Genomic DNA, 25614 nt, shown 5'->3' on the forward strand with positions numbered 1-25614 from the left:
ACGCTAATTTGTATTTCTATGGCTTCTTTAACCTGTCAAAGAAAAGTGTCTTTTGTGCTCTGATTGCCTGCCTTTTCATAGGTTTATAGGTTCTTAGGTAAGTATTAGGCTAGCTGCCCTTTTAGTTAGAGATTGGCCTTATTCATCTTGTGGTTGATAATAATATTTTACTCCTTATGAGAGTAACTGAGATCATACCATAATTATTTTGAGGGGACCCATGTATGGGTAATGCTTTTAGAAGCTGCCTCTGTCCATTAGTAGTACAGGGAGCAGTCCTGGGGTAAATGTTCTGTTTCCCATCCTTAGATCCAAGCGGTGATTGAATATGGATAGGGATGAACTTTATTTTATGTGGATATGGAGTGTGTTCCAGAGCAGTGGTATCCTCTGCAAGATATACATGTTCCTCCAAAATGTTCTGTTGATGCTGCAGAAGAGGTTTTGATCTCAAGTATTTATGATTCCATTTAACTTTCTGCTGTACAGTAAATCCATCAGTATTGGGTTGGAGGATGCCTTGTATGCCAAACAGAGTCTGTAGGATACCAAGTATGTTTCTCTAGGGCACTAAGAAATAAGACAAGTGCGCATGCTTTGTAGCTGGGTTGCCATCAAATGATCATGGCTTAAGATTGCAGTCTGCTGAAGAATCTCCAAGGACTGACATAGGTTGCATAGGTTTCACTACTGTGTACCAGACCCAAGGTAATTGAGTAACACAAACTTCAAACATTCTGGGGTTATAAGCTTTTGTATAATTTTATCTTATATTTTCCAACACAATAAGTCATATTTTAATGCATATGGGTCTTGCACCATGATTCAGTTTAAGATTTAGAATTTCCATCAAATCCTCATTTTAGTAAGCTTTTTAAGCTAATATTGCTGTATCCCAAAATATATGATGATATAAAGAGTATAAATCAAGCCACTTATATCTGTCTTCATAAGATAAAGTTGTTACAGACTCAAGGAGTCTAAGATGATAAGTATAAGTACAGATCATTGATATATTATATATATATATATATATATATATATATATATATATATATATATATACATATATATATATATATATATATATATACATATATATATGGGATCCTGACACATGCTCGACTAGCATATGTCTGAATCACAAAACATCGAACACACATACACGAAAGCGCTTAACATTGACAAGCACTTCCGTGTATGTGCGCCTGTTTCGTAGATCGGACTGCAGTGCGGTAAGGGAAAATTCCCTTTTCCCCACTGTAGTGCGATCTCGGAGTGAGAATAATAAAGTAGGGGGTGTGGGGGGCAGAAACATAGATTTTTTTTTTTTGAACTACACATACACGGAAGCGCTTTTCGATGTTAAGTGCTTTTGTGTATGTGTGCTTGATGTTTTGTGATTCGGACATATGCTAGTCGAGCATGTGTCCTAGACCCCTAGATATATATATATATATATATATATATATATATATATATACACACACACACACACACACACACACACACACACACACACACACATTATGAAAGTTAATCAATCTCCCCAGTGATAAGTTTGTCACATTTCTTGGTTTGCTATAAGTATCTACATGCCTTGGAAATGATAGTTTACTTGTTAGAATCACAAGATTCTTATATTTTTTCTGTCTTTCCATGTAATTAATTCTATAACTTAATTGGTTCTTAAATATTTGATTTTCTGAAGAATACAGTCTTACACCTATCAGGGCTAAATTTTATTCCTATATTTGATGCCCAGTAATACATTTTAGTGAGGTACACATTGCTTTCTTTCTGCTAACTATTGTAAAACTCACATTACAGTTATCTGCATATTTATTTATCAGAATTGTGCATTAGAATATTTGTGAAAACTAGATTAAGTAACATCAGCCCAAATAATGATCTCTATGGAATTCCCCACGGTATGTTTGTAGTATCAGATGTAAAGGCCTAGACGATTACAGATTCTTTGCTCGCTGTTAACCATTTCCATATCCATCTAACTAAAGAGGAGTTACACTCATTCTTAATCAGTGCTGTAAGTATAAGATGTGATGCAATCAATCGTAGGCTTTGGCAAAATCCAAAAAGACAGTGCCATGCTTTAATCCTAGATCTACATGCTAATAACCTGGTCGTAGAAAGCAATCATATTTGTTAATGTAGAACATCTTTTAATGAATTTGTGTTAGAACATAAACGTTTCATCAATTGCCATTTTTCAGGCTTCATCAAATCAAGCAAGCATCTTTTTAAACATTTGATTAATACTGATGTAAGACTGACAGGCCTATCTTTACTCAAATGATCTGCCTTTCCCTTTTTTAAAGATGGGAGTAATACTGGGCAGTTTGCATACTGCTGGTATTCGGTCAGTACTAAATAAGTTACTAAGCAGATGACATAAAGGATAACCTAACTGTAACATAAGATTTGGTAGCATAATAGCTGGTAAGAAGCCTGGACTCATACATGAATTTCAGTTTTATTTTATTTAGTGCAAATTAATTTCATGCATTGTGTAATAATACGTTAGGGATCTCATTAGGGAACAGGAAATAAAATAATATTATTCCCAGGCATTATATTCCTCAGCTATTCTACAAAAATGTTCATTAAAAGCATTGATAATCATCATAAGATCAGTCAATGAATGTTTTCAGTTTAAGGGTTATATTTAATGTTTCTTTTATAAGAGTTTGCATAGTTACTATATATATATATATATATATATATATATATATATATATATATATATATATATATATATATATTATTTTCAACCCTTGATAGTCTCCTTTCAAAGATACATTTCCTTTTTAATTCTAAAGTGTAAGCCTTTATTTTAAGTTTGCCTTATTTTTCCTTATGAGCTCTCTTTTGTATAAACATATACCGTTTTTTTCTTATACAGTTTTATCAATTTAAGGCTCTACCATTTTGGAAATCTACTTTTATTGGATCTTGATTTTTGTTTTCTTCTGTTTATTCTAGCTTGACGTGTAGCATTTTTCCACATTTTATAGCCATAATCTGAATCCTCACAACAGCTCATTGAGATCCAATTTGCAGAAATTCAGACCATATTTGAGCTTAATTTTTTTTACTGTAGTTGAATTTCTTATGAGAAAATTGAATCAGTTTAAAACTCACAATCTGAAATGTTACAGTTTTATTATCTGATTTTCCTATTGGCTCAGACACCCTAATATTAGAAACTACACATTCCACATTTGTGACCAGCATGTCTAATAAATTTCCTCCCTTTGTACTGACATTTGCGGTCAGCTTACAGTTCCAACACAAGTTTGTGACTCCCGCAGCAGCGATCCTATTATTCATGCATTTAGTGTTGCACTGAGTTATCAAACAACTGTACTTATTTTGCTACTATTGCCTTTTTGTGTTGTGTTTGCTACAAAAAAATAACTGAGGATAACACAGCATGTACAGGGTTGATTTTCTAATAGATAAATTTGAAAATTAATGTCTAATTATACTAATGCTACATGTCTAATGCTGTGCACCGATAGCAATTAGGTAAGATGGACCCTAATTTAATTTGCCCATAACAGTGTTATTTGTGCATGCTAAACAACTACTACAAATTTCAATTAAATCTGTTTTGATTTTGGATGTTTCCTTACCTCTCTCACTGTACTGCCCCTCTCTCATAGGTCATGGAGACTACACTTACCAGCAGTCATCGTACAGTGAGCAGGGCTATGACCGGACATTTGACGAACCATCTCAGCATTACTATGAAGCAGGTATGTTCAAGCAAACTGAATGGCATGAAACAGAACCTGAAAGGCAGAATGAATGATAAAGATAGTACTGATATAATAACATTAACTGTAAACTACAGTGTGCTAGGGCGGCACACTGGTGTAAGGGATAACATTGTTACTTCATAGCAAAAGGTTCACTGGTTCAGTTCTCCACTGGAGTGCCTTCTGTGCAGAGTTGGCTTGCCCTTTCTGTGTTCCCTTGGGTTTTCTCTGAGTGCTGCAGTTTCCTTTGACATTCCAAAAGCATGCGGTCGGTAGATTGGCAACTTTTAAATTGTCCATAAGTGCACATGCATGATATAGAAGAATGGCCTGTCAATCTCCTTCTGTTTCTCCTCTTGCCTAGTAACTCTGTGGATGGGGATGGCTGCTCATAGGGTTACTGTACGAGTCAGCAGCGACTCATAAGCATGGATGGTTGGGACTCTATTCTACAATGTATCTTCTTGATCTTAAATTTTCTGAGGCAACCTGAGACTCGAGTACACAGTTTGAAAGGTTCCTTATCATGGAAACAAGGGTTATGAAGCAGTCTTGTTTGTATATTGACCCTTACAAGGGCACTTCCATCCAATACAGTGCACTCTTTGATGACCAGAAGAAGGATTCCTGCTAAAATAAGATTTAAAATGTAAGTCTTTCCAGCTCTGCTCCCCTTTTCTGCTATGGCTTCTTTGTTTTATAAGCATATGTGATTATGCGGCAGTACACTATATCTGGGGTGCAGCCTAACAACATGATATACGATGTACAGGACAATGTTCTGCCTCATCTGTAGTGGTTTGCTCACAGTTATTTATCATGTAACTTTGATTTGTTCCTTTTTTTTTTGCTGTAGTTCTTATCCTTGGAAACCTGGGACCTTCTAAACAGTATAACAAATTGTAGAGATCTACGGGTACAACATTAAAATCTCGCAAGTGCACTTATCTTGTATTATGCCACTTGTTAAACCTATACTGGTGTAAATACAGATTCTGTAAAAATCAGTATAGCATGTTTTGCATAAACCATATTTTTTGGTCTGGGGTCCTTTTTTAGGCTCTGCTAGAGTTCACTCTTTTTGCTAATGATTGATAAGTGACATCAATTTTGTTTTCAAAGTGAGACAGCTGCTTAAGCTGGTAACTAGCGTTGATCATTTTCCTAAATTATCTTATTTCATAATATATTTTGTTGGTATGATGTTGGCATATCTGCTTTGCTCAGCTTAATATCTGATACTTTCCAACCAACACAAATTAAGTGAAAAGGCCAAAACATTGGTAACCCACCCACTGGAGGGCACTTTATAGGTGTAAAAAGAAGATACCCTGCGATGACATATATTTGCTGTTTGGCATGCTAAATTATTCCTTATACTGTATGGTCCCTGGTATGTTGAGCTTTATTGCCCTATATCAAGTTTTAAGACTAGATGTCACCATATAATGTTCTCACTGTCCTACAGTAATATTCTATCTCTCAGCTTGTCCTTGCTACTTAGCAATAGGGAAATGCCTTTGATGTACTATTTATTTACGGCTGCTTATTAATGGTGTTTGAATGTTTCATTGTCAGGATAGGAGATGCTTCCCCGCTATTCCAAAAGACTGTTGCTGTCGTTGCATCGGATGGGAGCTTGTAACACTTTACTAGCTCTGTTGATCAGCTGTGCCCATGTTGCTCTTCACTGAAACAGCATGACTGAGAAGATGACTATTTTTGATTTGCCCACTGAGAACTAAGATGCATGCTGACTCCTAATCAAGCTTCTATTTGGATACAGAATTTCTTTCTTGATTGAAGAGTTGATCCTATGGGAATGATTAATTCCTTGATAGCTTCTAGAAAAGCAGCACAGGTATATCCTTGGACCTTAATGTAGACATTCTGTCCAAATCTAAGTTGCACGTTTGCTGTCACACTGTATTAAACTGATACATGTATGTATGTATGTATGTTAAGTGTATCAATCAGACGTGCCCACAGATCCTGTCTGGATTCAGCTAGTGCAGAACAGCAGATGCTGGATGATTTGCATATAGGGGATACAAAGGGAGACTAGCCAATGGATGAGATGTGTCTTCATGGAGAGCAGGGTGATGAGATGGCGACCTTGACCATCGCCATGGCTCTTAGTTCTGTTAGTACAGTGCTGTGCAGTGCAGAGCTACATTTAGGGCATGAACTCTGCTTTATGAACCTGAGAAAGTGCACAAATGTTTCTTTTTGACATAAGTCTTATGTGTAGAATTATACGGTGGCTAAAAAGAAGAATGGTAGTCATAGAAGACCCGAATCTCTCAGGTGCTAACTAAAAAAAATATATATATATATATATATATATATATATATATATATATATATATATATATACTTCAGTTAAAGAGAAGAAAAGAGACATAGTAGAAGCAGTGCTTTTGGAAACCAGTAGTGAACAAAATGGGAGGACCCCAAGAAGGAGAGGCAACATTCTGGGTACATTCTTAACTAATGCTGCGGAGATGAAAGTATTGAGGTGAGGGAATCATTCAGCACCTGAAGTAATACTACAGTAACACAGAAAGGACACAGTGAGCAAACTCTGGGTATGTATGAGGGTGAGAATCCTTTGTGGGAATCTGCATCAGAAAGCCAGAGTATAGGAAGAAAAGACATCCAGTTTGCATCAGAGACAAAATCAAAAGGGTATAACAGTAAGGAGCAAGTTTGTAACAGTGAGGAGTAGGGTTGTAACAATGACGAGTGAGGTTTGTAACAGTGAGGGATAGGGTTTGTAATAGTGAGGGGTAGGGTTTGTAACAGTGAGGAGTAGTGTTTGTAACTGTGAGGGGTAGAGTTTGTAACAGTGAAGGGTAGGGTTTGTAGCATTGAAGGGTAGGGTTTGTAACAGTGAGCAGTAGGGTTTGTAACAGTGAGGAGCAGGTTTTGTAACAATGAGGAGTAAGGTTTGTAACAGTGAAGAGTAATTTGTAACAATGAGGAATAGAATTTGTAACAGTGAGGAGTAGGGTTTGTAACAATGAGGAATAGGATTTGTAACAGTGAGGAGTAGGGTTTGTAACAGTGAGGGGTAGGGTTTGTAACAGGGAGGAGTAGTGTTTGTAACAGTGAGGGTTAGGGTTTGTAACAGTGAGGGGTAGGGTTTGTAACAGTGAAGGGTAGGGTTTGTAACATTGAGGAGTAGTGTTTGTAACAGTAAAGGGTAGGGTTTGTAACAGTGAGGGGTAGGGTTTGTAACAGTGAGAAGAAGTGTTTGTAATAGTGAGAGTAGGGTTTGTAACAGTGAAGGGTAGGGTTTGTAACAGTGAAGGGTAGGGTTTGTAACAGTGAGGAGTAGTGTTTGTAACAGTGAGGGGTAGGTTTTGTAACAGTGAGGAGCATATTTGTAAGAGTGAGGAGTAGGGTTTGTAACATTGATGGGTAGGGTTTGTAACAGTGAGATGAAGTGTTTGTAACAGTGAGGAGTAGGGTTTGTAACAGTGAGGGGTAGGGTTTGTAACAGTGAGGGGTAGGGTTTGTAACAGTGAGGAGTTGGGTTTGTAACAGTAAGGGGTAGGGTTTGTAACAGTGAGTAGTAGGGTTTGTAACAGTGAGGAGCAGGATTTGTAACAGTGAGAGGTAGGGTTTGTAACAGTGAGTAGTAGGGTTTGTAACAGTGAGGAGTAGTGTTTGTAACAGTGAAGGGTAGGGATTGTAACAGTGAAGGGCTGGGTTTGTAACAGTGAGGGGTAGGGTTTATAACAGTGAGGACTTGAGTTTGTAACAGTGAAGGGTAGGGTTTGTAGCACTGAAGAGTAGGCTTTGTAACAGTGAGCAGTCGGGTTTGTAACAGTTAGCAGGGTTTGTAACAATGAGGGGTAAGGTTTGTAACAGTGAAGAGTAGTGTTTGTAACAGTGAGGGGTAGGGTTTGTAACAATGAGGAATAGGATTTGTAACAGTGAGGAGTAGGGTTTGTAACAGTGAGGGGTAGGGTTTGTAACAGTGAGGGTTAGGGTTTGTAACAATGAGGAGTAGGGTTTGTAACAGTGAGTAGTAGGGTTTGTAACAGTGAGGGGTAGAGTTTGTAACAATGAGGAATAGGATTTGTAACAGTGAGGAGTAGGGTTTGTAACAGTGAGGGGTAGGGTTTGTAACAGTGAGGGGTAGGGTTTGTAACAGTGAGGAGTAGAGTTTGTAACAGTGAGGGGTAGAGTTTGTAACAATGAGGAATATGATTTGTAACAGTGAGGAGTAGGGTTTGTAACTGTGAGGGGTAGGGTTTGTAACAGTGAGAGGTAAGGTTTATAACAGTGAGGACTTGAGTTTGTAACAGTGAAGGGTAGGATTTGTAGCATTGAAGGGTAGGGTTTGTAACAGTGAGCAGTCGGGTTTGTAACAGTGAGGAGCAGGGTTTGTAACAATGAGGAGTAGGGTTTGTAACAGTGAAGAGTAGTGTTTGTAACAGTGAGGGGTAGGGTTTGTAACAGTGAGGAATAGGATTTGTAACAGTGAGGAGTAAGGTTTGTAACAGTGAGGAGTAGGGTTTGTAACAGTGAGCAGTCAGGTTTGTAACAGTGAGTAGTAGGGTTTGTAACAGTGAGTAGTAGGGTTTGTAACAGTGAGGGGTAGAGTTTGTAACAATGAGGAATAGGATTTGTAACAGTGAGGAGTAGGGTTTGTAACAGTGAGGGGTAGGGTTTGTAACAGGGAGGAGTAGGGTTTGTAACAGTGAGGGGTAGGGTTTGTAACAATGAGGAGTAGGGTTTGTAACAGTGAGTAGTAGGGTTTATAACAGTGAGGGGTAGAGTTTGTAACAATGAGGAATAGGATTTATAACAGTGAGGAGTAAGGTTTGTAACAGTGAGGAGCAGAGTTTGTAACAATAAGGGGTAGGGTTTGTAACAGTGAAGGGTAGGGTTTGTAACAGTGAGGGGTATGCTTTGTAGCAATGAGGAATATGATTTGTAACAGTGAGGGGTAAGGTTTGTAGCAATGAGGAGTATGGTTTGTAACAATGAGGAGTAGGATTTGTAACAGTGAGGTGTAGGGTTTGTAAAAGTGAGGGGTAGGGTTTGTAACAGTGAGGAGTTGGGTTTGTAACAGTGAAGGGAAGGGTTTGTAACAATGAGGGGTAGACTTTGTAGCAATGAGGAATATGATTTGTAACAGTGAGGGGTAAGGTTTGTAACAATGAGGAGTAGGGTTTGTAACAGTGAGGAGTAGTGTTTGTAACAGTGAGTGGTAGAGTTTGTAACAATGAACAATAGGATTTGTAACAGTGAGGAGTAGGGTTTGTAACAGTGAGGGATAGGGTTTGTAACAGGGAGGGGTAGGCTTTGTAGCAATGAGGAATATGATTTGTAACAGTGAGGGGTAAGGTTTGTAACAATGAGGAGTAGGGTTTGTAAAAGTGAGGAGTAGTGTTTGTAACAGTGAGGGGTAGAGTTTGTAACAATGAACAATAGGATTTGTAACAGTGAGGAGTAGGGTTTGTAACAGTGAGGGGTAGGGTTTGTAACAGGGAGGAGTAGTGTTTGTAACAGTGAGGGGTAGGGTTTGTAACAATGAGGAATAGGATTTGTAACAGTGAGGAGTAGAGTTTGCAACAGTGAGGGGTAGGGTTTGTAACAGTGAGGAGTTGGGTTTGTAACAGTGAGGGGTAGGGTTTGTAACAGTGAGTAGTAGGGTTTGTAACAGTGAGTAGTAGGGTTTGTAACAGTGAGGTGTAGTGTTTGTAACAGTGAGGGTAGGATTTGTAACAGTGAGGAGTAGTGTTTGTAACAGTGAGGGTTAGAGTTTGTAACAGTGAAGGGTAGTGTTTGTAGCATTGAAGGGTAGAGTTTGGGTTTGTAACAGTGAGGAGCAGGGTTTGTACCAATGAGGTATAGGGTTTGTAACAGTGAAGAGTAGTGTTTGTAACAGTGAGGGGTAGGGTTTTTAACAATGAGGAATAGGATTTGTAACAGTGATGGGTAAGGTTTGTAACAGTGAGGAGCAGGAATTGTAGCAGTGAGCAGTCGGGTTTGTAACAGTCAGGAGTAGGGTTTGTAACAGTGAGGGGTAGGGTTTGTAACAATGAGGAGTAGGGTTTGTAACAGTGAGTAGTAGGGTTTGTAACAGTGAGGGGTAGAGTCTGTAACAATGAGGAATAGGATTTGTAACAGTGAGGGGTAGGGTTTGTAACAGTGAGGAGCAGGATTTGTAACATTGAAAGGTAGAGTTTGTAACAGTGAGTAGTAGGGTTTGTAACAGTGAGGAGCAGGGTTTGTAATAGTGAGGGGTAGAGTTTGTAACAATGAAGGGGTAGGGTTTGTAACAGTGAGGAGTAGGGTTGTAACAATGATGAGTGGGGTTTGTAACAGTGAGGACAGGGTTTGTAACAGTGAGCAGTCGGGTTTGTAACAGTGAGGAGCAGAGTTTGTAACAATGAGGTGTAGGGTTTGTAACAGTGAGGAGTAGTGTTTGTAACAGTGAGGGGTAGGGTTTTTAACAATGAGGAATAGGATTTGTAACAGTGAGGGGTAAAGTTTGTAACAGTGAGGAGTAGGGTTTGTAACAGCGAGGAGTAGGGTTTGTAACAGTGAGGCATAGGGTTTGTAAAAGTGAGGGGTAGGGTTTGTAACAGTGAGGAGTAGGGTTTGTAACAGTGAGAGGGTAGGGTTTGTAACAGTGAGGAGTAGGGTTTGTAACAGTGAGGCATAGGGTTTGTAACAGTGAGGAGTAGGGATTGTAATAGTGAGGGGTAGAGTTTCTAACAATGAGGAATAGGATTTGTAACAGTGAATGGTAGGGTTTGTAACAGTGAGGAGCTGGATTTGAAACAGTGAGAGGTAGAGTTTGTAACAGTGAGTAGTAGGGTTTGGAAAAGTGAGGAACAGGGTTTGTAATAGTGATGGGGTAGAGTTTGTAACAGTGAGGAGTAGGGGTGTAACAATGACGAGTGGGGTTTGTAACAGTGAGGAGTGGGATTTGCAACAGTGAGGGGTAGGGTTTGTAACAGTGAAGAGAAGAGTTTGTAACAGTGAGGGGCAGAGTTTGTAACAGTGAGGGGTAGGGTTTGTAGCAGTGAGGACTGGGGTTTGTAACAGTGAGGGGTAGGGTTTGTAGCAGTGAGGACTAGGGTTTGTAACAGTGAGGAGCATATTTGTAAGAGTGAGGAGTAGGGTTTGTAACATTGACAGGTAGGGTTTGTAACAGTGAGGAGTAGGTTTTGTAACAGTGAGAAGTAGGGTTTGTAACAGTGAGTAGTAGGGTTTGTAACAGTGAGGTGTCGTGTTTGTAACAGTGAGGGGTAGGATTTGTAACAGTGAGGAGTAGTGTTTGTAACAGTGAGGGTTAGAGTTTGTAACAGTGAAGGGTAGGGTTTGTAGCATTGAAGGGTAGAGTTTGGGTTTGTAACAGTGAGGAGCAGGGGTTGTACCAATGAGGTCTAGGGTTTGTAACAGTGAAGAGTAGTGTTTGTAACAGTGAGGGGTAGGGTTTTTAACAATGAGGAATAGGATTTGTAACAGTGATGGGTAAGGTTTGTAACAGTGAGGACTAGGAATTGTAGCAGTGAGCAGTCGGGTTTGTAACAGTCAGGAGTAGGGTTTGTAACAGTGAGGGGTAGGGTTTGTAACAATGAGGAGTAGGGTTTGTAACAGTGAGTAGTAGGGTTTGTAACAGTGAGGGGTAGAGTCTGTAACAATGAGGAATAGGATTTGTAACAGTGAGGGGTAGGGTTTGTAACAGTGAGGAGCAGGATTTGTAACAGTGAAAGGTAGAGTTTGTAACAGTGAGTAGTAGGGTTTGTAACAGTGAGGAGCAGGGTTTGTAATAGTGAGGGGTAGAGTTTGTAACAATGAAGGGGCAGGGTTTGTAACAGTGAGGAGTAGGGTTGTTTGTAACAATGATGAGTGGGATTTGTAACAGTGAGGACAGGGTTTGTAACAGTGAGCAGTCGGGTTTGTAACAGTGAGGAGCAGAGTTTGTAACAATGAGGTGTAGGGTTTGTAACAGTGAGGAGTAGTGTTTGTAACAGTGAGGGGTAGGGTTTTTAACAATGAGGAATAGGATTTGTAACAGTGAGGGGTAAAGTTTGTAACAGTAAGGAGTAGGGTTTGTAACAGTGAGGCATAGGGTTTGTAACAGTGAGGCATAAGGTTTGTAAAAGTGAGGGGTAGGGTTTGTAACAGTGAGGAGTAGGGTTTGTAACAGTGAGGGGGTAGGGTTTGTAACAATGAGGAGTAGGGTTTATAACAGTGAGTAGTAGGGTTTATAACAGTGAGTAGTAGGGTTTGTAACAGTGAGGGGTAGAGTTTGTAACAATGAGGAATAGGATTTGTAACAGTGAAGGGTAGGGTTTGTAGCAGTGAGGAGCTGGATTTGTAACAGTGAGGAGTAGGGTTTGTAACAGTGAGTAGTAGGGTTTGGAACAGTGAGGGCAGGGTTTGTAACGGTGAGGGGTAGGGTTTGTAACAGTGAGGAGTGGGTTTTGTAACAGTGAGGGGTAGGGTTTGTAGCAGTGAGGACTAGGGTTTGTAACAGTGAGGGTAGGGTTTGTAACAGTGAGGACTAGGGTTTGTAACAGTGAGGGTAGGGTTTGTAACAGTGAGGAGTAGGGTTTGTAACAATGAGGGCTAGGGTTTGTAACAGTGAAGAGAAGAGTTTTTAACAGTGAGGGGCAGGGTTTGTAACAGTGAGGACTGGGGTGTGTAACAGTGAGTGGTAGGGTTTATAGCATTGAGGGATAGAGTTTGTAACAGTGAGGAGTATGGTTTGTAACAGTGAGGAGTAGGATTTGTAACAGTGAGGGTTAGGGTTTGTTACAGTGAGGAGTAGGGTTTGTAACAGTGAGGAGTAGGGTTTGTGACAGTGAGGAGTAGGGTTTTTAACAGTGAGGGGTAGGGTTTGTAGCAGTGAGGAGTAGTGTTTGTAACAGTGAGGGGTAGGGTTTGTAACAGTGAGGAGTAGGGTTTGCAACAGTGAGAAGTAGTGTTTGTAGCAGTGAGGAGTAGGGTTTGTAACAGTGAGGGGTAGGGTTTGTAACAACGAGGAATAGGATTTGTAACAGTGAGGAGTAGAGTTTGTAACAATGAGGAGTAGGGTTTGTAACAGTGAGGAGTGTTTGTAACAGTGAGGGTAGGGTTTGTAACAGTGAGGTAGGGTTTGTAACAGTGAGGAGTAGGGTTTGTAACAGTGAGGAGTTTGTAACAGTGAGGTAGGGTTTGTAACAGTGAGATGAAGTGTTTGTAACAGTGAGGAGTAGGATTTGTAACAGTGAGGGGTAGGGTTTGTTACAGTGAGGAGTAGGGTTTGTAACAGTGAGGAGTAGGGTTTTTAACAGTGAGGGGTAGGGTTTGTAACAGTGAGGATTATGGTTTGTAACAGTGAGTGGGGTTTGTAACAGTGAGTAGGGTTTGTAACAGTGAGTAGGGTTTGTAACAGTAACAGTGAGGAGTAGGGTTTGTAACAGTGAAGAGTAGTGTTTGTAACAGTGAGGGGTAGGGTTTGTAACAGTGATGAATAGGATTTGTAACAGTGAGGAGTAGGGTTTGTAATAATGAGAGGTAGGATTTGTAACAGTGAGGAGCATATTTGTAAGAGTGAGGAGTAAGGTTTGTAACATTGACGGGTAGGGTTTGCAACAGTGAGGAGTAGTAGGGTTTGTAACAGTGAGGGTAGAGTTTGTAGCAGTGAGAAGAAGTGTTTGTAACAGTGAGTAGTAGGGTTTGTAACAGTGAAGGGTAGGGTTTGTAACAGTGAGGAGTAGTGTTTGTAACAGTGAGGGGTCGAGTTTGTATCAGTGAGTAGTAGGGTTTGTAACAGTGAGGGTTTTGTAACATTGACGGGTAGGGTTTGCAACAGTGAGGAGTAGAGTTTGTAGCAGTGAGAAGAAGTGTTTGTAACAGTGAGTAGTAGGGTTTGTAGCAGTGAGAAGAAGTGTTTGTAACAGTGAGTAGTAGGGTTTGTAACAGTGAAGGGTAGGGTTTGTAACAGTGAGGAGTAGTGTTTGTAACAGTGAGGGGTAGGGTTTGTAACAGTGAGGGTAGGGTTTGTAACAGTGAAGAGAAGGGTTTGTAACAGTGAGGGGTAGGGTTTGTAACAGGAAGGAGTAGGGTTTGTAACAGTGAGGGGTAGGGTTTGTAACAGTAAGGAGTAGGGTTTGTAATAGTGAGGGGTAGAGTTTGTAACAATGAGGAGTAGGGTTTGTAACAGTGAGTAGTAGGGTTTGTAACAGTGCAAGGTAGGGTTTATAACAGTGAGGACTTGAGTTTGTAACAGTGAAGGGTAGGATTTGTAACAGTGAGCAGTCGGGTTTGTAACAGTGAGGAGCAGGGTTTGTAACAATGAGGAGTAGGGTTTGTAACAGTGAGGGGTAGGGTTTGTAACAGTGAGAGGTAGGGTTTATAACAGTGAGGAATAGGATTTGTAACAGTGAGGAGTAAGGTTTGTAACAGTGAGTAGGGTTTGTAACAGTGAGGTAGGGTTTGTAACAGTGAGGAGTAGGGTTTGTAACAGTGAGGGGTAGGGTTTGTAACAGTGAGGAGGGGTTTGTAACAGTGAGGGGTAGGGTTTGTAACAGTGAGTAGGGTTTGTAACAGTGAGGGTAGGGTTTGTAACAGTGAGGTAGGGTTTGTAACAGTGAGGAGGGTTTGTAAGAGTGAGGAGTAGGGTTTGTAACATTGATGGGTAGGGTTTGTAACAGTGAGATGAAGTGTTTGTAACAGTGAGGAGTAGGGTTTGTAACAGTGAGGGGTAGGGTTTGTAACAGTGAGGAGTTGGATTTGTAACAGTGAGGGGTAGAGTTTGTAACAGTGAGTAGTAGGGTTTGTAACAGTGAATAGTAGGGTTTGTAACAGTGAGGAGCAGGATTTGTAACAGTGAGAGGTAGGGTTTGTAACAGTGAGTAGTAGGGTTTGTAACAGTGAGGAGTAGTGTTTGTAACAGTAAGAGGTAGGGTTTGTAGCAGTGAGGAGTAGTGTTTGTAACACTGAGGGTTAGAGTTTTTAACAGTGAGGGGTAAGGTGTGTAACAGTGAGGAGTAGGGTTTGTAACAGTCAGCAGTCGGGTTTGTAACAGTGAGGGGTAGGGTTTGTAACAGTGAAGGGTAGGGTTTGTAAAAGTGAGGGGTAGGGTTTGTAACAGTGAGGGGTAGGGTTTGTAACAGTAAGGAGTAGGGTTTGTAACAGTGAGGGTTAGGGTTTGTAACAATGAGGAGTAGGGTTTGTAAGAGTGAGTAGTAGGGTTTGTAACAGTGAGGGGGTATGGTTTGTAACAGTGAGGAGTAGGGTTTGCAACAGTGAGAAGTAGTGTTTGTAGCAGTGAGGAGTAGGGTTTGTAACAGTGAAGGGTGGGGTTTGTAACAGTGAGAAGCAGGGTTTGTAACAGTGAGGGGTAGGGTTTGTAACAGTGAGGAGTAGGGTTGTAACAATGACGAGTGGGGTTTGTAACAGTGAGGAGTGGTGTTTGTAACAGCGAGGGGTAGGGTTTGTAACAGTGAAGAGAAGAGTTTTTAACAGTGAGGGGCAGGGTTTGTAACAGTGAGGAGTAGGGTTTTTAACAGTGAGGGGTAGGGTTTGTAACAGTGAGGAGTATGGTTTGTAACAGTGAGGGGTAGGGTTTGTAACAGTGAGGAGTGGGGTTTGTAACAGTGAGGAGTAGGATTTGTAACAGTGAGGGGTAGGGTTTGTAACAGTGAGGAGTAGGGTTTGTAACAATGAGGGGTAGGGTTTGTAACAGTGAGGAGTAGGGTTTGTAACAGTGAGGTTAGGGTTTGTAACAGTGAGGTAGGGTTTGTAACAGTGAGGAGTAGGGTTTGTAACAGTGAGGAGTAGGGTTTGTAACAGTGAGGGTAGGGTTTGTAACAGTGAGTAGGGTTTGTAACAGTGAGGGTAGGGTTTGTAACAGTGAGGAGTAGGGTTTGTAACAGTGAGGAGTAGGGTTTGTAACAGTGAGGAGTAGGGTTTGTAACAGTGAGGAGTAGGGTTTGTAACAGTGAGTAGGGTTTGTAACAGTGAGGAGTAGGGTTTGTAACAGTGAGGAGTAGGGTTTGTAACAGTGAGGGGGTTTGTAACAGTGAGGGTAGGGTTTGTAACAGTGAGGGTAGGGTTTGTAACAGTGAGGAGTAGGGTTTGTAACAGTGAGGAGTAGGGTTTGTAACAGTGAGGAGTAGGGTTTGTAACAGTGAGGGTAGGGTTTGTAACAGTGAGGGTAGGGTTTGTAACAGTGAGGAGTAGGTTTGTAACAGTGAGAGTAGGGTTTGTAACAGTGAGGAGGGGTTTGTAACAGTGAGGTAGGGTTTGTAACAGTGAGGAGTAGGGTTTGTAACAGTGAGGGTAGGGTTTGTAACAGTGAGGAATAGGTTTGTAACAGTGAGTAGGGTTTGTAACAGTGAGGAGTAGGGTTTGTAACAGTGAGGGTAGTTTGTAACAGTGAGGAGTAGGGTTTGTAACAGTGAGGGGTAGGGTTTGTAACAGTGAGGAGTAGGGTTTGTAACAGTGAGTAGCAGAGTTTGTAACAGTGAGGTAGGGTTTGTAACAGTGAGGTAGGGTTTGTAACAGTGAGGAGTAGGGTTTGTAACAGTGAGGGGTAGGGTTTGTAACAGTGAGGAGTAGGGTTTGTAACAGTGAGGTAGGGTTTGTAACAGTGAGGAGTAGGGTTTGTAACAGTGAGGAGGGTTTGTAACAGTGAGGAGTAGGGTTTGTAACAGTGAGGAGTAGGGTTTGTAACAGTGAGGAGTAGGGTTTGTAACAGTGAGGTAGGGTTTGTAACAGTGAGTAGGGTTTGTAACAGTGAGGAGTAGGGTTTGTAACAGTGAGTAGGGTTTGTAACAGTGAGGAGTAGGGTTTGTAACAGTGAGGGAGTAGGGTTTGTAACAGTGAGGGGTAGGTTTGTAACAGTGAGGGTAGGGATTGTAACAGTGAGCAGTCAGGTTTGTAACAGTGAGGAGCAGGGTTTGTAACAATGAGGGGTAGGGTTTGTAACAGTGAAGGGTAGGGTTTGTAACAGTGAGGAGTAGAGTTTGTAACAGTGAGGGGTAGGGTTTGTAACAGTGAGGAGTAGGGTTTTTAACAGTGAGGGGTAAGGTGTGTAACAGTGAGGAGTAGGGTTTGTAACAGTGAGGAGTAGGGTTTGTAACAGTGAGGGGTAGGGTTTGTAACTGTGAGGAGTAGGGTTTGTAACAGTGAGGGTAGGGTTTGTAACAGTGAGGGTAGGGTTTGTAACAGTGAGTAGGGTTTGTAACAGTGAGGAGTAGGGTTTGTAACAGTGAGGAGTAGGGTTTGTAACAGTGAGGTAGGTAGGTTTGTAACAGTGAGGAGTAGGGTTTGTAACAGTGAGAGCAGGGTTTGTAAGAGTGAGGAGTAGGGTTTGTAACATTGATGGGTAGGGTTTGTAACAGTGAGATGAAGTGTTTGTAACAGTGAGGAGTAGGGTTTGTAACAGTGAGGGGTAGGGTTTGTAACAGTGAGGGGAGTTTGTAACAGTGAGTAGGGTTTGTAACAGTGAGGGAGTAGGATTTGTAACAGTGAGGGGTAGAGTTTGTAACAGTGAGTAGTAGGGTTTGTAACAGTGAATAGTAGGGTTTGTAACAATGAGGAGCAGGATTTGTAACGGTGAGAGGTAGGGTTTGTAACAGTGAGTAGTAGGGTTTGTAACAGTGAGGAGTAGTGTTTGTAACAGTAAGAGGGTAGGGTTTGTAACACTGAGGGGTTGGGTTTGTAATAGTGAGGACTGGGGTTTGTAACAGTGAGGGGTAGGGTTTGTAACAGTGAGCGATATGGTTTGTAACAGTGAGGAGTAGGGTTTGTAACAGTGAGGAGCAGGATTTGTAACAGTGAGGGGTAGGGATTGTAACAGTGGGGAGTAGTTTGTTACAGTGAGGAATAGGGTTTGTAACAGTGAGCGATAGGGTTTGTAACAGTGAGGAGTAGGGTTTGTAACAGTGAGGAGCAGGATTTGTAACAGTGAGGGGTAGGGTTTGTTACAGTGAGGAGTAGGGTTTGTAACAGTGAGGAGTAGGGTTTTTAATAGTGAGGGGTAGGGTTTGTAACAGTGAGGAGTAGGGTTTGTAACAGGGAGTAGTGTTTCTAACAGTGAGGGATAGGGTTTGTAACAATGAGGAATAGGATTTGTAACAGTGAGGAGTAGGGTTTGTAACCGTGAGAGGTAGGGTTTGTAACAGTGAGGAGTAGGGTTTGTAACAGTGAGGAGTAGGGTTTTTAACAGTGAGGGGTAGGGTTTGTAACAGTGAGGAGTATGGTTTGTAACAGTGAGGGGTAGGGTTTGTAACAGTGAGCGGTAGAGTTTGTAACAATGAGAAATAGGATGTGTAACAGTGAGGAGTAGGGTTTGTAACAGTGAGGGGTAGGGTTTGTAACAGTGAGGAGCAGGATTTGTAACAGTGAGAGGTAGGGTTTGTAACAGTGAGCAGGGTTTGTAACAGTGAGGGGTAGGGTTTGTAACAGTGAGGAGTAGGGTTTGTAACAGTGAGGAGTAGGGTTTGTAACAGTGAGGGGTAAGATTTGTAACAGTGAGGACTGGGGTTTGTAACAGTGAGAGGTACGGTATGTAGTATTGAGTGGTAGAGTCTGTAACAGTGAGGAGTAGTTTTTATAACAGTGAGGGGTAGGGTTTGTAGCAGTGAGGAGTAGTGTTTGTAATAGTGAGGACTGGGGTTTGTAACAGTGAGGGGTAGGGTTTGTAACAGTGAGCGATATGGTTTGTAACAGTGAGGAGTAGGGTTTGTAACAGTGAGGAGCAGGATTTGTAACAGTGAGGAGCAGGGTTTGTAACAATGAGGAGTAGGGTTTGTAACAGTGAGGGGTAGGGTTTGTAACAGTGAGAGGTAGGGTTTATAACAGTGAGGAATAGGATTTGTAACAGCGAGGAGTAAGGTTTGTAACAGTGAGGAGTAGGGTTTGTAACAGTGAGAGGTAGGGTTTATAACAGTGAGGAATAGGATTTGTAACAGTGAGGAGTAGGGTTTGTAACAGTGAGCAGTCAGGTTTGTAACAGTGAGTAGTAGGGTTTGTAACAGTGAGGGGTAGAGTTTGTAACAGTAAGAGGTAGGGTTTGTAGCAGTGAGGAGTAGTGTTTGTAACACTGAGGGTTAGAGTTTGTTACAGTGAAGGGCAGGGTTTTTAACAGTGAGGGGTAAGGTGTGTAACAGTGAGGAGTAGGGTTTTTAACAGTGAGGGGTAAGGTGTGTAACAGTGAGGAGTAGGGTTTGTAACAGTCAGCAGTCGGGTTTGTGACAGTGAGTAGTAGGGTTTGTAACAGTGAGGAGTAGGGTTTGTAACAGTGAGGGGTGGGGTTTGTAACAGGGAGTAGTGTTTCTAACAGTGAGGGATAGGTTTTGTAACAGTGAGGTAGGGATTGTAACAGTGAGTAGTAGGGTTTGTAACAGTGAGGAGTAGTGCTTGTAACAGTGAAGGGTAGGGTTTGTAACAGTGAGGGGTAGGGTTTGTAACAGTGAGGGGTAGGGTTTGTAACAGTGAGTAGTAGGGTTTGTAACAGTGAATAGTAGGGTTTGTAACAATGAGAAGTAGGATTTGTAACAGTGCGAGGTAGTAGTGGTTTGTAACAGTGAGGGTAGGGTTTGTAACAGTGAGGGTAGGGTTTGTAACAGTGAGGTAGGGTTTGTAACAGTGAGGAAAGGTTTGTAACAGTGAGGAGGGGTTTGTAACAGTGAGGAGTAGGGTTTGTAACAGTGAGTAGGGTTTGTAACAGTGAGGGTAGGTTTGTAACAGTGAGAGTAGGGTTTGTAACAGTGAGGAGTAGGGTTTGTAACAGTGAGGAGTGGGTTTGTAACAGTGAGGAGGGTTTGTAACAGTGAGGAGTAGGGTTTGTAACAGTGAGGAGTAGGGTTTGTAACAGTTTGTAACAGTGAGGGTTTGTAACAGTGAGAGTAGGGTTTGTAACAGTGAGGAGTAGGGTTTGTAACAGTGAGGAGCAGGGTTTGTAACAGTGAGGTAGGGTTTGTAACAGTGAGTAGGGTTTGTAACAGTGAGGAGTAGGGTTTGTAACAGTGAGTAGGGTTTGTAACAGTGAGTAGTAGGGTTTGTAACAGTGAGGGTAGGGTTTGTAACAGTGAGTGGTAGGGTTTGTAACACTGAGGGGTTGGGTTTGTAATAGTGAGGACTGGGGTTTGTAACAATGAGGGGTAGGGTTTGTAGCAGTGAGATGAAGTGTTTGTAATAGTGAGGAGTGGGGTTTGTAACAGTGAGGGGTAGGGTTTGTAACAGTGAGGAGTAGGGTTTGTAACAGTGAGAGGTAGGGTTTGTAACAGTGAGGAGTAGGGTTTGTAACAGTGAGGGGTAGGGTTTGTAACAGTGAGAAGCAGGGTTTGTAACAGTGAGGGGTAGGGTTTGTAACAGTGAGGAGTATGGTTGTAACAATGAGGGTAGGTTTGTAACAGTGAGGATTTGTAACAGTGAGGAGTGGTGTTTGTAACAGCGAGGGGTAGGGTTTGTAACAGTGAAGAGAACAGTTTTTAACAGTGAGGGGCAGTGTTTGTAACAGTGAGGGGTAGGGTTTGTTACAGTGAGGAGTAGGGTTTGTAACAGTGAGGAGTAGGGTTTTTAACAGTGAGGGGTAGGGTTTGTAACAGTGAGGGTAGGGTTTGTAACAGTGAGGGAGGGTTTGTAACAGTGAGGGAGGGTTTGTAACAGTGAGGTATGGTTTGTAATAGTGAGGAGTGGGGTTTGTAACAGTGAGGGGTAGGGTTTGTAACAGTGAGGAGTAGGGTTTGTAACAGTGAGGAGTAGGGTTTGTAACAGTGAGGAGTAGGGTTTGTAACAGTGAGAGGTAGGGTTTGTAACAGTGAGGAGTAGGGTTTGTAACAGTGAGGGGTAGGGTTTGTAACAGTGAGGAGTAGGGTTTGTAACAGTGAGGAGTAGGGTTTGTAACAGTGAGGGGTAGGGTTTGTAACAGTGAGGAGCAGGGTTTGTAACAGTGAGGGGTAGGGTTTGTAACAGTGAGGAGCAGGGTTTGTAACAGTGAGGGATAGGTTTTGTAACAGTGAGGAATAGGATTTGTAACAGTGAGGGTGGGGTTTGTAACAGTGAGGAGTAGGTTTGTAACAGTGAGGACTGGGGTTTGTAACAGTGAGGGGTAGGGTTTGTAGCAGTGAGGAGTAGGGTTTGTAACAGTGAGGGTTAGGGTTTGTAATAGTGAGAAGCAGGGTTTGTAACAGTGAGGGGTAGGGTTTGTAACAGTGAGGAGTAGGGTTGTAACAATGACGAGTGGGGTTTGTAACAGTGAGGGGTAGGGTTTGTAACATTGAGGGGTAGGGTTTGTAACAGTAAGGAGTAGGGTTTGTAATAGTGAGGAGTAGAGTTTGTAACAATGAGGAGTAGGGTTTGTAACAGTGCGAGGTAGGGTTTATAACAGTGAGGACTTGAGTTTGTAACAGTGAGGGTTAGGGTTTGTAACAATGAGGAGCAGGGTTTGTAACAATGAGGAGTAGGGTTTGTAACAGTGAGGGGTAGGGTTTGTAACAGTGAGAGGTAGGGTTTATAACAGTGAGGAATAGGATTTGTAACAGTGAGCAGTCGGGTTTGTAACAGTGAGGAGCAGGGTTTGTAACAATGAGGAGTAGGGTTTGTAACAGTGAGGGGTAGGGTTTGTAACAGGGAGGAGTAGTGTTTGTAACAGTGAGGGGTAGGGTTTGTAACAGTGAGGGTAGGGTTTGTAACAGTGAGGAGTTTGTAACAGTGAGGTAGGGTTTGTAACAGTGAGGAGTAGGGTTTGTAACAGTGAGGAGAGGGTTTGTAACAATGAGTGCTAGGGTTTGTAACAGTGAGGAGTAGGGTTGTAACAATGAGCGATAGCGTTTGTAACAGTGAGGAGTAGGGTTTGTAACAGTGAGGTAGGGTTTGTAACAGTGAGGAGTATGGTTTGTAACAGTGAGGAGTAGGATTTGTAACAGTGAGGGGTAGGGTTTGTTACAGTGAGGAGTAGGGTTTGTAACAGTGAGGAGTATGGTTTGTAACAGTGAGGGGTAGGGTTTGTAACAGTGAAGAACAGGGTTTGTAATGGTGAGAGGTAGAGTTTGTAACAGTGAGAAGCAGGGTTTCTAACAGTAAGTGGGTATGGTTTGTAATAGTGAGGACTGGGGTTTGTAACAGTGAGGGGTAGGGTTTGTAGCAGGGAGGAGTAGGGTTTGTAACAGTGAGGGGTAGGGTTTGTAACAGTGAGGAGCAGGATTTGTAACAGTGAGGGGTAGGGTTTGTTACAGTGAGGAATAGGGTTTGTAACAGTGAGCGATAGGGTTTGTAACAGTGAGGAGTAGGGTTTGTAACAGTGAGCGATATGGTTTGTAACAGTGAGGAGTAGGGTTTGTAACAGTGAGGAGCAGGATTTGTAACAGTGAGGGGTAGGGTTTGTTACAGTGAGGAGTAGGGTTTGTAACAGTGAGGAGGGTTTGTAACAGAGGGAGGTTTGTAACAGTGAGGAGTAGGGTTTGTAACAGTGAGGGTAGGGTTTGTAATAGTGAGGAGTGGGGTTTGTAACAGTGAGTGGTAGGGTTTGTAACACTGAGGGGTTGGGTTTGTAATAGTGAGGACTGGGGTTTGTAACAGTGAGGGGTAGGGTTTGTAACAGTGAGGGGTAGGGTTTGTAACAGTGAGGGGCAGGGTTTGTAACAGTGAGGGGTAAGATTTGTAACAGTGAGGACTGGGGTTTGTAACAGTGAGGAGGAGGATTTGTAACAGTGAGGGGTAGAGTTTGTTACAGTGAGGAGTAGGGTTTGTAACAGTGAGGAGTGGGGTTTGTAACAGTGAGGGGTAGGGTTTGTAACAGTGAGGGGCAGGGTTTGTAGCAGTGAGGAGTAGTGTTTGTAACACTGAGGGTTAGAGTTTGTTACAGTGAAGGGCAGGGTTTTTAACAGTGAGGGGTAAGGTGTGTAACAGTGAGGAGTAGGGTTTGTAACAGTCAGCAGTCGGGTTTGTAACAGTGAGGAGTAGTTTTTATAACAGTGAGGGGTAGGGTTTGTAGCAGTGAGGAGCAGTGTTTGTAACAGTGAGGGGTAGGGTTTGTAACAGTGAGGAGTAGTGTTTGTAGCAGTGAGAAGTAGTGTTTGTAATAGTGAGGAGTAGTGTTTGTAACAGTGAGGGTTAGAGTTTGTAACAGTGAAGGGCATGGTTTGTAACAGTGTGGGGTAGGGTTTATAACAGTGAGGGGTAGGGTTGGTAACAGTGAGGAGTAGGGTGGTAACAATCACGAGTGGGGTTTGTAACAGTGAAGGGTAGGGTTTGTAACAGTGAGGGGTAGGGTTTGTAACAATGAGGAATAGGATTTGTAACAGTGGGGGGTAAGGATTGTAACAGTGAGGAGTAGGGTTTGTAACAGTGAGGAGTAGGGTTTGTAACAGTGAGGAGCAGGGTTTGTAACAATGAGAGGTAGGGGTTGTAACAGTGAGGAGTAGGGTTTGTAACAGTGAGGAGTAGGGTTTGTAACAGTGAGGGGAAAGATTTGTAACAGTGAGGAGTAGGTTTTGTAACAGTGAGGAGTAGTGTTTGTAACAGTGAGAGGGAAGGATTATAACAGTGAGGAATAACATTTGTAACAGTGAGGAGTAGGGTTTGTAAAAGTGAGGGGTGGGGTTTGTAGCAGTGAGGAGCAGGGCTTGTAACAGTAAGGTGTAGAGTTTGTAACAGTGAGGAGCAGGGTTTGTAATGGTGAGGGGTAGAGTTTGTAACAGTGAGAAGCAGGGTTTGTATCAGTGAGGGGGTATGGTTTGTAACAGTGAGGGGTAGGGTTGTAACAATGATGAGTAGGGTTTGTAATGGTGAGGAGTAAGGTTTGTAACAGTGAGGAGCAGGGTTTGTATTAGTGAGGGGTAGAGTTTGTAACAGTGAGAAGCAGGGTGTGTAACAGTGAGGGGGTTGGGTTTGTAGCAGTGAGGAGTAGGGTTGTAACAATGATGAGTGGTGTTTGTAATAGTGAGGAGTGGGGTTTGTAACAGTGAGGGGTAGGGTTTGTAGCATTGAGGGGTAGAGTTTGTAACAGTGAGTAGTATGCTTTGTAACAGTGAGGAGCAGTGTTTCTAACAGTGAAGAGAAGAGTTTGTAACAGTGAGGTGCACGGTTTGTAACATTGAAGGGTAGGGTTTGTAACAGTGAGGACTGTGGTTTGTAACAGTGAGGGGTAGGGTTTGTAGCATTGAGGGGTAGAGTTTGTAACAGTGAGTAGTATGCTTTGTAACAGTGAGGAGCAGTGTTTCTAACAGTGAAGAGCAGGGCTTGTAACAGTGAGCAGTCGGGTTTGTAACAGTGAGGGGTAAGGTTTGTAACAATGGGGAATAGGATTTATAACAGTGAGCGGTAAGGTTTGTAACAGTGAGAAGCAGGGTTTGTAGCAGTGAGGAGTATGGTTTACATGAAGTTTAAAGCAGAAAGTGAACTAGAACAGATATCTGAAGGCTAAGAGATTGACAGGGAAAGGTAATGGATGCAAAGGCAGCATTATAGGTAGAATTCAGGAGGAGAAGTGAGGTACAGGCAGTAGGCATTTTTAGATACACTGGAGAATGGAGGATGACAGGATTAAATGCAGAGCTAAACGAGTGCAAGGGAAATACAAGGGAGTGGTAGGTCATTGTAGAAAAGTATCTGAGAATGGTACAAATTTCATACAAAATAAATTAAGTGGATGCCAGGTGAACAGATAGATGGTCACCAGGAAGGAAGTGGGAATTGAGCTCTTAGGCATGTGAGGAAGCAAAGAAAATTACTCTGAATAACCTCTGTCGATCAGAGCATGTGTATGTACCTTTAAGAAGCATTTCCAGATGTAGCACTTGCATTTAAATACAGAGCATGTGCAGGCAGAAGTGCCATTTTGAGAGAACAGCCAGAGTGTTAACATGTATGAGTGTGGTAGTCAGTCTGTTTATAAGTTTATTTAAGTTTAAGTTACAAAGCCTTGTGTTTGTGTGTAATAAAGCTGCTTGATCAGAACCCATGAATGATAGTCTGTTTTATCCTGACCAGATGAGTGACATGGTGTCAGAACTGGGATTAAAAGAGTAACTTCTACGAGCCATGGGGTGCCAAGTTTAAGGTGAAGGCAGACTAAGCAGGTTGAGTGAAACGGAGCATAGACAAATGGAAAAGGGCCAGAAACAAGCTGAAGGTAAAGAAAACTGCATAAATGATTTATTTGGCAAAGAAAATGAAACCATGCATTTATAAGGCACAAAATGCATTATTAATCAAATGAGCAGCACAAAATGTATTATTAAGCAAACAAAAGGCACAGACAGCATTATTAATTAAACAAAATATTCAAAACCATGATATTTGATAAAACTGGCACAACTCTTCATATGGGGCTCAGAATTATCTTTGGTTTGCATAACGAGCATGTTTAAAGTAAAACGGGCACAAGAAAAGTATATTGAACATGATAAGAGATTAAAAGACATAATGAGTACAATAAAAGGGCAAATTAAGCTTAAAGAGTAGGGTGATTGCATGTTTTTTTAGTAAAAGACCGTGTTTGAGCACAAACTACAATTTCACATTGGCAGAAGCCATTCAAAGCATAATTAGAGTTGTTCAAATTATCTCAGAGTGTGCAAAGTGTTTGCAGAGTGTGTGCTTTATTACTGTGCAATTATTTCAGAGAGTTTGATGTGTGCAAAGTGCATATATATTGCAAGGTACAAAGTGCAGCCATTTCAAAAATTTCTTGTGCTGTGTGCATTTATTCGCAGGAAGCTGCCATTTCAGAGTGTTTCTTGCACTGTGCAGTTATTTCACAAAGTGCAGCCATTTTCAAAGGTTCTTCTGCTGTGTACAGTTTATTTGCAAAGTACATTCATCTCAAAGTGTTTCTTACGCTGAGCTTTTTCTGCTGTGTACA

General features: G+C 41.8%; 1 protein-coding gene across 3 annotated transcripts in view; it reads left to right on the plus strand.

Moving 5' to 3' along the window:
- Positions 1–25614, plus strand: part of SS18L1 (SS18L1 subunit of BAF chromatin remodeling complex) — a 464937-nt gene that overhangs the window by 389960 nt on the left and 49363 nt on the right. For all 3 annotated transcript variants that reach the window (XM_044090356.1, XM_044090358.1, XM_044090357.1), the window contains one exon: positions 3687–3779. In XM_044090356.1, coding sequence (XP_043946291.1) covers positions 3687–3779 — 93 coding nt within the window. The remainder of the gene's footprint in view (positions 1–3686; positions 3780–25614) is intronic.

This window comes from Protopterus annectens, chromosome 12.part0, assembly GCF_019279795.1.
Source record: "Protopterus annectens isolate FY-2018-M chromosome 12.part0, PAN1.0, whole genome shotgun sequence".
In the NCBI taxonomy this organism is placed as follows: Eukaryota; Metazoa; Chordata; order Ceratodontiformes; family Protopteridae; genus Protopterus; species Protopterus annectens.